The 14,326-nt window shown below is 46.0% G+C and overlaps 1 protein-coding gene across 1 annotated transcript in view; it reads right to left on the bottom strand.

Moving 5' to 3' along the window:
- ttn.1 (titin, tandem duplicate 1) overlaps nt 1-14,326 on the bottom strand; it is a 252,137-nt gene that overhangs the window by 50,862 nt on the left and 186,949 nt on the right. The window contains exons 114-122 of the mRNA XM_083637998.1: nt 12,919-13,506; nt 12,334-12,636; nt 11,648-11,944; nt 10,751-11,038; nt 10,055-10,360; nt 9,510-9,812; nt 8,118-8,423; nt 6,001-7,417; nt 3,260-3,618 (exon numbers count right to left, since the gene is read on the bottom strand). Of these exons, the coding sequence (XP_083494124.1) occupies nt 3,260-3,618; nt 6,001-7,417; nt 8,118-8,423; nt 9,510-9,812; nt 10,055-10,360; nt 10,751-11,038; nt 11,648-11,944; nt 12,334-12,636; nt 12,919-13,506 (4,167 nt within the window). The remainder of the gene's footprint in view (nt 1-3,259; nt 3,619-6,000; nt 7,418-8,117; nt 8,424-9,509; nt 9,813-10,054; nt 10,361-10,750; nt 11,039-11,647; nt 11,945-12,333; nt 12,637-12,918; nt 13,507-14,326) is intronic.

Below are 14,326 nucleotides of genomic sequence, written 5' to 3'. Positions count from 1 at the left end.
CCCCTCTGATTTCACCTCCCTCATCAACTCTTACCCCTGCCCCCCCCCACTCTCCTCCCCTGCTGACTTGGTGAATCATTACAATGACTGTCTCTCCTCCTCACTTGATGCTCTGGCCCCCCTGAAAACCCGCACAGTCTCCTTCACACACACTGCTCCCTGGTTCACTACTGACCTCCGCCAGCTCAAAGCCGCCGGCCACCGACTGGAGCGGCTATGCAAAAAAACCGGACTCTCTGTTCACATCCAACTATACGCCGATCACCTTCACCATTACAAGAACGCCCTCTCCACTGCCAAATCCTCATACTACTCCAACCTCATCAACACTGGTAAAGGCAACACCCGGGCCCTTTTCTCAACAGTCAGCCATCTACTTCAGCCCCCCAGGACCCTCCCCCCAAACATCACCTCTGATCACTGCACTGCCTTTCTGCAATTCTTCAACTCTAAAATCAACACCATCCACCAACAGCTGGCCTCATCTAACACTCCCGCCAGTGATCCACCCTGGATGGCTACCCTGGCCAAGCCACTCATCCGTCCCCTCTCCAACTTCACTTCAGTCACAGAACACTCCGTCTCCGATCTCATCCGAAAAGCCAAATCCACCACCTGTCAGCTTGACCCCCTCCCCACTGCCCTTGTCAAAGCCTGTCTGTCTTCCATCTCCCCCATAATCACAAAAATAATCAACTCCTCCCTCACCTCTGGTACCGTCCCCCCCCAGCTCAAAATGGCCGCAATCACACCCACCCTCAAAAAACCCGGTCTCGACCCATCTGACATGAACCACCACCGCCCCATCTCCAACCTTCCCTTCATATCCAAAACACTTGAGAGGGTGGTTGCCGCACAACTACAGTCCCACCTTGACTCAAACCACCTCCATGAACCCTTTCAGTCCGGTTTCCGCGCTAAACACAGCACCGAAACAGCCCTTGTCAAAATCACGAATGACCTCCTCCGTGCAGCTGACTCTGGACTACTCACCATACTCATCCTTCTTGATCTCACCGCCGCCTTCGACACCATCTCCCACCCACTACTCCTGCAACGACTAGCTGACATTGGGATCACCGGCACTGCACTCTCATGGTTTTCTTCATACCTCACAGACAGACATCAGTTCGTACAACTTGGGAATCACAGGTCTGGGTGTTCTGCTGTCTCACTGGGTGTCCCCCAGGGGTCAGTGTTGGGCCCAGTACTATTCATCACTTACCTCCTTCCCCTGGGCACAATCCTCCGTCACCATGGTGTTCAATTCCACTGTTACGCCGACGATACACAGCTCTACATCTCCACTAAACCCACCTCCACCCTCCCCCCCACCTCCCTCACTGCCTGCCTCCATGACATCAACAGCTGGATGAGCAGGAATTTCTTAAAACTTAATGGCAATAAAACTGAGGCCCTGCTCATCGGCTCCAAAAACACACTCACCAAATCCCAAATCCCCCCCACCCCCCACATCACCATTGACGGTTTCCCTGTTCCCTTTTCTGCACAAGTCAAAAGCCTCGGTGTCACCCTGGACAATACCCTTTCTTTCGCCCCCCACATAAAAAATATCACCCGGACTGCCTTCTTTCACATCCGCAACATCTCTAGACTCCGCCCATCCCTCTCCCAATCCAGCACAGAAGTTTTGATCCATGCATTTGTCACATCCAGGATTGATTACTGTAACTCTGTTCTCTCCGGCCTCCCCACCAAACTCCTCAACCGACTCCAGCTCATACAGAACTCTGCCGCCCGGATCATTACCCGCACTAAAGCCTCTGATCACATCACCCCCATTCTCATCCAACTCCACTGGCTCCCTGTTCCATACAGAATTAATTACAAAATCCTCCTGCTCACTTATAAAGCTCTCAACCACCAAGCACCCATCTACCTCTCTGACCTCCTGCACGACTACACCCCCTCCCGTTCCCTGCGCTCCTCCACTGCTGGTCTCCTCACTGTCCCTTCACACCGCCTCACTACCATGGGTGCAAGGGCCTTCAGCTGCACTGCCCCCAAGCTCTGGAATTCCCTACCCCCACACATCCGACAGTCCGACACCATCACAACATTCAAATCCCACCTCAAAACCCACCTGTTCAAACTGGCCTACTCCCTCTAACTCCCTGCTGTAATTTGCCTTGTTCTTAATTTGTATATATTTTTACTACTTGAAACTATATGTATATGTTCTATGTATATGTTGTATATGTTTTATTACTTGAAACTGTTTTTATGCACTGTAAGGCGACCTTGGGTGTCATGAAAGGCGCCTCGAAATAAAATGTATTATTATTATTATTATATATATATATATATATATATAAAATGGCACAAATTGCACTTTACTGCGGACACTTACGGTAGTTGGTTTACTTTGGTCGATTTTATTTTCCTCGTATGTGATGTCACCAGATTAGTTTTAGGATTGAATTATTGTTTTTACTTTCTTTTTAATTATTTATCAGGTTATTTGGTTTTTATATTTTTATCCCGATGAGTTACAATGCACTTTTGAGGCCGTACTTTGGTGTGCTGCGCTTTGCTCCAGTGCCGCAGGGAATAAAGTCAGCCAAATGTATTGAGTTGTTGTCTTCTTTCCCTGCGACATTGGCACAAATTGCACTTTACTTTTGGTCGACTTTAACTTCCTCGTATGTGATGTCACCATTATGACTAACAGGATTAGTTCTGTTGGCCAATGCCAAGTTGTCTCACTTGGTGGGGACTTAGTTCCCCCACACGCCTCTGGGGACATGAGTTCATTTCTCTGTGCTGATGGAACCAAACTCTGTGTATTTGTCCATTGTTGTTGTTTGTGTATCTGTGTTACTGACATTATATGTTAAGCAGTTGTACCAACCTTTGTGCCTGAAACAAATTTCATATAAATAATAATAAAGTTAATCTCATCTCATCTCATCTATTGGTCCGTGATCAAGCTGGACAGGTGACTATTCTATTGTCTATTTTACTCCAAATGGATGAGTTCTATAAAAATTCACCCCCGTACAGTTGTTATGAAAAATTAAATTAGCTACTGTATATAGACCCAAACTGTGTTTTGAACCAGGCTGTAAACATGTTTAATCCTGTTATAAAGCATTTGAACATGGGGGTGAACAAGGAGCAAATCCCGTTTGGAGCCAGCCTCAAGTGGCCAATTCAAGGAACTATAGTTTTCAGTATCACTTCCGTGGCTTCCTCTGTCAAAGCCCGAGCTTGCCGCCTGGTGGGAGCGAGCACTCACCAACAGGAGAGACGGCCATGGTGGGCTTGCTCTCGTCACTCATGCGGCTGAAGCCGGCGTCGTTCTGGGCGTAGACCCTGAAGGAGTATTCCAGACCCTCGATTAGCTCCAGGATCCTGAACTCCCTCTCCTTCAACAGCATCGTGTTCACCTTCTGCCACATGATGCTGTTCTTCTCCTTCTTCTCCACATGGAAGCCCTGGATGGGTGTGCCGCCATCGTAGATGGGCTGCTCCCACTGAATGGTCATGCCATCGTTGGTCACGTTGTAAACCACAGGCTTGCCCGGCGGGCCTGGAGGCCTGAACTGGTGCTTGGCGATGACCATCTGTGAGACCAGAGGCACGCTGACGCCGTACCTGAAGGGGTGTGACAAAGTAAAAATACTTCACTACTGTACTCAAGTACGATTTTAAAGTATCTGGTACTTTACTAGTTTTTCTTTCACTGAAGACTTTTTAGTTTTACTCGCTATGTATCAAACGAGTTTAGAAAATTACTTTAGAACATTACTTTAGAGAATGCCTTTTACTTTTATCCTTCATCCTTTATTTTTATCTATCTATACTATAATGACGATAGCGTCTGTCTGTCTGTCTCTCTCTCTGTCCTTCACGTATCTCGAGAACCGTTGGTCGGATCGACTTCAAACTCGGGGGGTGCGCTGATGGCGACCCGACGGAGTGCAGTGCCCTGTTTTCGTGCGATTTGGACGCAAAACACGTTCAATATTTGAATATTTGTCTTCAGTTCTGCTCCTTCAAGCCCTAAGCCCCAGACCCAGCTTTAAGTAGGGTCGTTGACAGTAAGTGATGAGTAAACACTGCTGTGAGTACAGTCGTTGAGGGTGAATGGCCTGTGAGTAGAGTCGTTGATAATGAATGGTCGAGAATGAGGGGGGTCTGTCATGAATAAAAGGAGTAGAGAAGGAGAACATGTATTTGTAGGCTGAATAAGCAGCATTAATATTCAAGTCTGTCATGAATAAAATCAAGGGGAAATAATCAGTAGAGCTTAGTGATCTTAGTTAAGTGATATTTCTAAGAGATTTCTATGTGGCTATAATGGTAGGCTATAATGAGTTATGCATTCAGAAATAATATCCTCTAGGGTAGTGATACTCAACTTGCGGCCCGGGGGCCAGATGCGGCCCGCGATAGGGTGCAGAGTGGCCCCCCAACGTGAAATAAAGTGTGACTGAGCTCCAGCTAAATTGTTAAATAGCGCTGTCCAGTGATCTTAGTTAAGTGAGATTTCTAAGAGATTTTTATGTGGCTATAATGGTAGGCTATAATGAGTCACGCATTCGGAAATAATATCCTCTAGGGCAGTGATACTCAATTTGCGGCCCAGGGGCCAGATGCGGTCTGCGATAGGTGCACAGTGGCCCCCCGACAATTTCCTAATTCACAATGAAAACTAAGGTTAAATAAAATTTGACTGAGCTCCAGCTAAATTGTCAAATATGGCTGTCTGCTCGCCACCCAGGCACTTACAGTATATGTATTAACTATGCAAAAAAATGTGAGACTAAACTCCGGCTGACACCGCAAAATCCTACAATCTGCTACAGAAAAATTTATATTAATGTTTATTGACTGGCCCCTTGCCAGTCCGGGAACCCCCATCCTGTGTAAGTAGGGTTCCCAGAGTAAAACCTGGCTATTTCCACCACTGCTTATGGATGAGCATCATCTGCTGCATGCCATCGAGAACCGTTGGTCGGATCGACTTCAAACTCTGGGAGTGTGCCCTATTGTGCAGTGCAGTACCCTGTTTTCGTGCAATTCGGCATAGCGCCACCTACTGGCAACATAAAAAATGCTGTTTATCTCGATAGCCATTCATCTGATCGACTTCAAACTTGGGGAGTGTGCTCCTGGGAACTCGAAGTAGTCCGGCGCTGAATTTCTTGCAATTTGTCATAGTGCCACCTACTGGCAACACAAAAAGCAGTTTATCTCGAGAAACATTTGTCCGATTGTGACTTAAAACTTGGGGAGTGCGCTGCTCGGACCCCGATGGAGTGCGGTGCCGCATTTCATGCAATTTGGACTTATTCCAGGACTGTCTGTATGTCTGTCCTTCGCGTACCTCAAGAACCGTTTGTCGGATCGACTTCAACTTGCGCTTAGGGGGACCTGACAGATAAGATTGCAGTGTGTGTGCGAGGGGAAGCGCCCATGGGGTGGTGCATGGGGGAACGGGCACTGCACTAGTTTATATAAAAGGGAGCAATTTTTGTCCCACTGATGATGTCACTATGTCTATGACATCATCAGTGATGTCATCAATGACATCATTATTGACCAAAATCATCATATAATTTATGATGTCATAGGCACTGATGATGTCATAGGCATTGTGACATCATCAGTAATGTCATAGGCATTGTGACATCATCAGTGACAGTAATGTCATCAGCGATGCGAAGTTGGGTAATTGTACGGTGCGCATGCCAATAGAGCAGGTGAGGCCACGCAGCAGCCGAGCTGCGGGCAAGGCTGCGCAGCAGCTGAGCTGATTGCGGCGAGCCCGTGCGGCGGGTGAGCCCCAAAGGGGCCGATACCCTAGTACTTTAAATACTTTAACTTTTACATTTAAGTCTACGTACTTTTATACTTTGACTTGAGTAAAGGATTTGGAGCGGTACTTCAACTTCTACCAGAGTATATTTGTAAATTAATATTTACATTTTTACTTGAGTAGGGTCTTTCTGTACTTCTACCACCACTGTATACCTGTTCTCAGCACACACTCTGAACTGGTACTGGACACCCTTGATGAGGTGGGGGACCTTGAACTGAGGTGTGTCCTGGACCGCCACACTGGAGCAGGCCATCTTCCAGTCGGTCTGGGAGGTGTCGCGCTTCTCCACCGAGTAGCAGGTAATGTCTCCGCCGCCGTCGTCGTTGGGTTCGTCCCAGGAGATTGTGATGTTCTCAGCCCTCACCTCGTCCAGGCGGATGGGACCCACAGGCTTGGATGGCGGTCCCAGAGTGATCACATGGATGTGGAATGACCTCCTGTTGATCTTGTTGTCGAGCGTCAAGGTGTATTTGCCCTCATTCTCCTTCGTCATGTTCTTGATCATCAGTGTGGCTTTGCAGTTGGTGGTCTTGAAGCGGACCACGTCGCTCTCCTTCAGAGGCAGGTTGTCCTTCAGCCAGATGATGGTGGGTCTGGGCTTGCCCTTGTATGGCAGCTCAATGTGCACGTTATGACCCAGGCGAATGCTGAGTCTGCCATTCGGGTACTCTGCCAGGCAGGCTTCAGGTGTGATGATGTAGTCGATCACCTTAATAGGTCCGACCTCTACGAAGTCGCCCTTGCCCTTGTCATTCCTGGCAGCAACTCTGAAGAAGACGTCCGAGTGCTCCTTGAGTTTCTTCACTTCAAACTCACACTGTTTGCTGTTTCCTGCAATCGACCAGTCCTCCTCGCCCTTCACCTTGTTCTCAACGACGTAGTCGGAGATGATGCTGCCGCCGTCATAGTCGGGCTTCAGCCACTGCAGAGTGATGGAGGTCTTGGATGAATCCTTCATAGACACCTCCTTGACGGGTCCCGGGGTCTCTGTAGCCTTGCACGGCTCGGCCGTGTCACACGGGTCCCCCACGCCGTTCTCGTTCTCCGCTGACACGCGGAAGAAGAAGGACGTCTTTTCGGAGAGGTCTTCGATGCTGTACGTCGTTTCGGTGCATTTGTTGGTCACAGCAGAGTAGGCTCTCTTGGAGGAGTCTCTCTTCTCCACGATATAGTTTGTGATGTCTGCGCCGCCGTCGATGAGCGGAGGCTCCCAGCAGAGAGTGACCTTTCCACGGGTCACTTCCTTCAGAACCAGGTTCCTGCACTGGGCCGGCGTGTCCTGGACCTTCACAGACAGCATCAGGGTCTTGGCTTCTCCCACGCCGTTCTCCAGCTTGACCGTGTACTTTCCGGTGTCCAGCCTGGTCACCTCGCGCATGACGAGCACCGAGGTGGTGTCCGAGTGGTGGAACTCGTATTTGGGGTCGTGGTCGATGCAGTCCTCACCCTTGCTCCAGGAGGCAATGGGAGTAGGTCGGCCCTTCATCGGGACAGACAGCTCCACATCTTTGCCAGCCTTCACAATGTAGTGAGATCTCATGGCAACATCTGGGTCTACCTGGGCTTCCTCTGTATATGAAGCATAAAAAAGAGGGTCATGCAAAGGTCATAAAAACAGGGTATCAAGTATGTGATTAGGTCATGAAGTGTAGCTATCATGTATAGACATCTCTAAGAAAACGATTGTGATCAAGCATTCGCTACATTCCAAGTGTATTTTTATACTAAACATTATTTTGAAAATTTGTATGTGGGTTGCAAATTCCACCCACTACCCAGGCACATAAAATGACACTCACTGACCTCAAGGTGGCACTATAACAACCAATTTTATGTTTTTGCAAATATCTTGAAAACAGCTTGGCTTAGTCAAAATTATTTCATAATTTTAATCTCTTAATTCATCTACATTTTTGCTCCAATGGTCTTCTGCTCTAAAAATTTAAAACTTTCTCTGTTTCACTTTCACTGTTGGGCCAATCGTCCCCAAACTTTTTTGGATCATCTAAGGAAATTTCGATATGTCAATCAGTTTTGAAATAAAAATTTTTTTAGACCGGTTTCTTCAAGTTAAATTTGATATAAATGCTCATTAATCAAAATTGCTTTAAGCCATTTTAACCAAACTTGGTGCACAATATGTTCAGATGCTATATCTTGTAATTGGTTACATGGTCTTCTGCAATCTCCTTGGACCCCGATTATTAAAGCTTGTGGCAATATTTACTCTAATTATTGATATTGAAAATGTTAAGTGTGCTTAACGTACCCAGGATATCCTTGGCCTGTACAGGCTCTGTCATCTCCAGGGCCTCTCCACGGCCGGAGCAGTTGACAGCAGACACTCTGAAGAAGTAGTTAACATCTGGCTTCAGGTCATGGACCACGTACTCTGTGGTCTTCACCTCCCCCTTCGAGGTGATGAGAGCCCACTGCTCTTCTCCCTCCACCTGCTTCTCCACCATGTAGCTGGTCACCTCGCTGCCTCCGTCCCACTCAGGCTTGGACCAGCCCAGGGTGATGGAGGTCTTGGTGGAATCCACCACCCTCAGCTTGCAAGGCTCATCTGGTGGATCTGTGGAGTAGAAAGTATAGGTTAGGTACAGAAGAGACGTCATAGAGGTCATAGTTCTCAGATTACCCTAGTTTCCTGCATGGAAATGTGAAGCCAGTGTGAAATATCTATCTATCTATCTATCTATCTATCTATCTATCTATCTATCTATCTATCTATCTATCTATCTATCTATCTATCTATCTATCTATACAAGGGAGCATGTGGGCAATGTTTGTTTGTTCTCTGTTTGTTTACATGTTAGGAAACTTCATAGGAAAGTGTTTGTATTGTAATTTAAAATAGTTGTATATGAATTACACAAAAGGAAAAGAAAATATTATCGTTTTTACCTAGAAAGACCATAGGCCGTCATTTTGACCTCACTGAATTTCCCAGGGTTCTAGACTAAATTTTTACATTTTTGTGTTATTTTGTCTTTTTAAAATATATCTGAACACAATAAATGCATTCATCTCTCAATTGGGTATTTATCATGAGAGATAATAGAGTTTGGAATCTAGTGGTCAAAATGACCACTAAGGCCGTGTGTCCATATAGTGTCTTTTCCTGGCAGTTAAACGCTGGCAATACGCTGGGGAGCGCTGATCCCAGCGCACTTCCAAGTAGCAGATTGATGGAAAAAAGGAGCGCTCGACACCAGCGCATTTCTGAAAAGTTCAGATATGTTCAGCTGGAAACGCTGGGTGCAGACGCAAAAAAAAGGCGGAGCACTCTGAAAAAATACATTGGGTGCAGCGTACTTTCTCTAGATGGACGCAGATGCTCGCATATGCTCTCTCCTCATTGGAAACAACTGAAGCTCAGCAAAATATGCTATATGGACAGACGGCCTTACGGTCGTTCTAGTAGTTATGGAATTCTGGCCCTTCTAGTGTTAATGGAATAGAGGTAACGAATTGTATCTAGTGTGCACAAATGGACTAAAACGTGCACACATTACAGTAAATCGTGGACTCTATATCACTTTTTATCTCCCCCAATGGCCACACCCGGCTCCATAGTTTTGCCTTGTGTATGCAAAACGTTTTTCTCTGCTTATTCTTGTAGGACATTTGTGAAGCTTGCAGCTATCACTGCACTTACCGACTGGGTCGGCAGCTTTGTAGTAGTCCGAGATATCAGAGAAGGGTCCTTCTCCGGCCTTGTTGATGGCACAGACACGGTACTGGTATTCGTTTCCTTCTGTCAGGTGGTAGATAGACTGCTTGATGTCGGTGATAGGGTCTTTGTACACTCTGATCCAGCGCAGGCTCTTCTTGTCACGTCTCTCCAGGTAGTAGCCACTAACAGCACTGCCTCCATCTACACCTGGTTTGTCCCATTCCACCACCATGGTGGACTTGGTGATGGTGGTCACCTCAGGGGTACGAGGCTGCCCAGGATTTACTGTTGAAATGAATGCAAAAGATATGTGAACAACGTCCAAAAGATACATTTGAAGTAAAAAATGTCTTATTACCACAAACCATTAGGAGAAAAGTAGAACACACACCTGGATATAGTGGAGTAATTGTTTGGTGTTTTGATTGGAAAATCTACTTCATATTACTCCATATATCATTTGCATGTTTACAATTTATTTCTATTCATAATATTCTACAGCCTGATAACCTCTGTAAACCACTCACCAAAGGCGTTCTTAGCAACGACTGGCTCGGACTCCAGAGGTTCTCCCATGCCATACTTGCTGACGCCCATGACGCGGAACACGTACTCATTCCCTCTCACCAGCTTGCCAACGCTGACACTGGTCTGCTCCAGCTGGTCTGACACCGTGCTCCAGATCACGCGGCTTGTCTCACGCTTCTCCACCACATAGTGTGTCACCTTGTAGCCGCCCTGGTCGGCCTCGGGCACCGCCTCCCAGCTCAGCACAATCCTGTCTTCTGACACCGAGTTGAAGGTGATGCTGCCGGGTGGGGGACCAGATTTGTCTAGGGAAGGTCAAAAGATAAAGTGCATTAAGGTGAGGCATGGCAGGTTCCTTAGTATATTCTGAAGGTTATTACAGAGGGGGATGATCAAATATCATTCATAGCCTGGTTTATATAACATTGTACTCGCTTTTTCAAAATGCATTTTTTCTCATACTGTGAGCCAGAAATTTCCACTTCAGTAGCACTTACATACACCAGGCTTTCCAGTTTTATTCATACCTATATTCTGAAGGTTTTTACAGAGGGGTTTGTTTATATATCATTCCTGATCTATACAGTATACATTTTTTATTCCTAAAAACATGTTGAAAATTGATTTTTTTTTAATGACTGTTTCTGATTGATGGAATGTGATAAAAAGTGATAAAAAGAGATATGAGTGAATACCTAGCACTTCAATCCTGATGGTAGCAGATGCTGAGCCCAGGACATTCTTGATTTTGATCTGGTAGGTGCCTGTGTTGTGGCGCGTGGCGTCCTTGATGAAGACCGCAGAGGAGTCGGTGGTGCTCTCCACAGACACTGAGGAGGTGGCCACCAGCTCCTTCCCGTCCTTTAGCCACTCGATAGTGGGTAGAGGATTGGCGATGATGCCTACTCTGAGCTTCACAACAGAGCCAGCCTTGTACTGAACCACGTCCAGATACTCTGGAGGCAGGTCAATGGCAGGGGCACCTGGGAGATGATAAATATAAATATAAGCAATGAATAAATACATAGTGTCAACCAGGCATTCTATTTAATTTGGAAGCCCGTTTCTGCCAGTGTGATGGAAAAACAAGATCCTGTAAGTCATTATAATGAGAAACTTACTCAAAAAATAATGACAGTATATAGTAATTTATGTATTTATTTTTACACCACACACAATTTAAAACACGATTCTGAAAATAAAATTTGAATTCTTAGATTTATGTCAGAATTGTCTCTTCTGAGAAAAAAAAGTCAGAATTCTGAGATTAATGGCAGAATTCAGAGGAAAAAGGGTTTAATCTTAGAATGGAGTACAGTAGTATTACATAGGAGTACACCTAAAGTACACAACAATTGAATGTCTGGGGTCCTTCGATTTTTGTGATGTCAAAGTGGGGTGACAAGCCAAAAAAGGTTGAACCCCTGACTTAGTATCTCAAAACAATGAGAACTTTCTCATTATTTTGACTTAGTTTATCAAAACAATGACTTAGTATCTCAAAATAAATACTAAGATTACTAAGATATTTTTTCCTCACAGTGGTGGAAATAGTCTTCCATAGGTTTAATTATAAAGAAAAGACAACTCACCGCATGAATCAATGCAGGAGACCGGGCCGGCGATCAGAGAGGGGTTGCTGACGGAGCCAACAGCGTTCTTGGCGTAGACTCTGAACTCATACGCTTCGTCCTGGGTCAGTCCAGACACGGTGAAGCCCATCTCTATGATGTTTGTGAAGTTGGCTTTAACCCATCGTCCGCTGGGAGCCTCCCTCCTCTCCACGCTGTAGCCCGTGATTTTGCTGCCACCATCGTAGGGGGGCCTCTGCCAGGCCAGGCTGACTGAGTTCTTAGTGACCTCGGTGACATGGACATTTGCTGGGGGCTCTGAAAGATACAATTTGAGGTGGATGAGAAAAATGTACGGTAATACATTTTTGCCTTTATTTGAAAGTTGACAGTTAAGACAGACAGTAATGATTGGCTGAGAGGACAAAGGTCGCAGGCCAGATTCCAATCCAGGAAATGCATACAGTAATAATGCTGAAGAGACTTTCTGAATGTGAGGTTTTATATTTATATTATTCAGGGCTGTGGTCACCTCAAAAGTGAATTGTGATTTTTTTTTTTTGCATGACTGACTCATTTAAAATGTATTGAAATCAAATGTATGTAAATTCTGAACTCACCCATATCCAGATATGATCAAACCTCAAAGTCAAACTGCTCAAATGATCTTGCTTTAGCAGACATTGGGGGGGGGGGGGGATCCTTACCACAGGCATCGATAGCCAGCACCTCCTCAGAGGTCTTGCTCATCTTTCCGATGCCGGCTGCATTCTCGGCCGCCACCTTGAACTCGTAGATGAGTCCAGGGCAGATGTTGGTCACCCTCCACTGGTTGCCTGCGATGGCTGTCTTGTTGACCTTCTGCCAGAGGATACTGCTCCTCTCCTTCATCTGGAGGTGGTATCCGATCACAGTGTTTCCACCGTCGGCCACCGGCTCGTTCCAGCAGACAGTCAAGCTCTCTCTGGACACAAAGCCCAGCCATGGTGTGGACGGAGGTCCGGGGATGGCTGTAATGGGCGCAAAGACATTTATCTTTGCAATACTGTTCAGTGGACATTTAGTTCAGAGGTAACCCAGGATAGGTAGATGATTCCTTTCCCTTATAGTTATAGTTAACTTAGTATAGATATCATGCCCCCATAATAGGTGTAATTTAAATAGGTTTCTTGGCATTTCAACTTTACACTCTGAAACTGATTGAATTAACAGTTATTTCTCCATAACACAGAGTAATGGATCAAGGTAGTTACAGTTACACTATTAAAATGCATTGCAGTGATGTGACTTACTGTATGGAAGCTTGACTGTGATTGGTTTGGTGTCAATGTGGTCGCTGATGCCGTAGCGATTCTCAGCCTTGATCCTGAACTGATACTCCTCTCCCTTGGTCAGCTTGGTCACCTTGATTTGACTTCTGGCGATGTTAGAGGAGACCTCCGTCCAGGAAGGTGTGCTGGTCTCACGCGTGAGGACCACGTAGTTGGTGACAGGGCTGCCGCCGTCATACTCTGGAGGAGCCCATTTCAGACACACCGTGGTTTCTCCAACCTCTCCGACCTCAATAGGCCCAACGGGAGGTCCAGGTCTGTCCATGACAATGAATATAATGAAGATCTTGGTGGTGCCACCCACATTGGAGGCGGTGACTTCATATTTGCCGGCGTCACTTGCTGTGCTCTCGTTGAGGGTGATGACGAGGCTCTCGGGGGTGACCTCGGTCAGGAGCCTCTTGGATCCCTTGATGACGATGTTGTTCTTGGAAATGGTCACCTTAGGCATGGGCCTGCCGGTCAGAGGAATCTCAAAGGTCAGGTTGAGCCCTGCTCTCACATAAACTGTGTTCTTAGGATAGTTCTTCAGGTCAAACTCTGGAGCCTCTGTTGAATAAAAAAAGAGAAAAAAGAATGTGATGATGTGATATTCCGCATGTCAAAAAGTAACCCTTTAAAAACATGGTCAAATATAAATTTTCATGAAAGGGAGATAACATTTTCAACTATCGTTATAAGCTATGAATTTCTTTTGATGCATTGATAGAAATAAACAGAATATATCTTCTATCTATCGATATATATATATAAAAGGGACAAGTGGGCAATCTCTGTCTATAGGCTCTTTCACACCGGCCTTGAAAGCCGAAAAATGCACGGAAAATAGGATTAGCGCCTCCGATGTGAAAGTCGTGAACGCGCTTTGGTGGACAATTGTTTTACGCCTTTTGTCCCGCGACGGGAGGTAGTAACAGCGCCGGGTTACCTGGCAACCCGCCTCCACTTGAAAGGTCGTCGCAGCGAGCCGGAAAAGGTCGAATGGTCTGCTCATTCATAAAAAAATTACAGGGGAAATCACCTCATGTATCAAGAAAGTGCACGAGTGAAAGTAAAAAAAGTAGCCTATACAATCATGACTGCAGGGACGCCAGGAGGAATGCTCCGTGCGGTTAGGCTTTATGCTCAAACGATGTTGACATTAGTAGGTAAAATTAACGGATATAATAATAAGCTTCAGAGGGCAGCTGTCTGTGGCGAGTTGGTCTGAGGTTATTCCCTCTCGAAATCAGCTCTGTGCATTCCCTTACAAAAACTACAAACGTTAAGTAGTCATGTGCATTTATAGCCTATACTATTCCCTAGAGCTGTGCATCTTCACTGATCTCACGATTCGATACGATTCGATTATACAAGTCTACGATTCGAT

Source organism: Poromitra crassiceps (assembly GCF_964638095.1).
Source record: "Poromitra crassiceps genome assembly, chromosome: 6".
NCBI classification, from domain to species: Eukaryota; Metazoa; Chordata; class Actinopteri; order Beryciformes; family Melamphaidae; genus Poromitra; species Poromitra crassiceps.
This window is presented reverse-complemented; position numbering and strand designations above follow the sequence as displayed.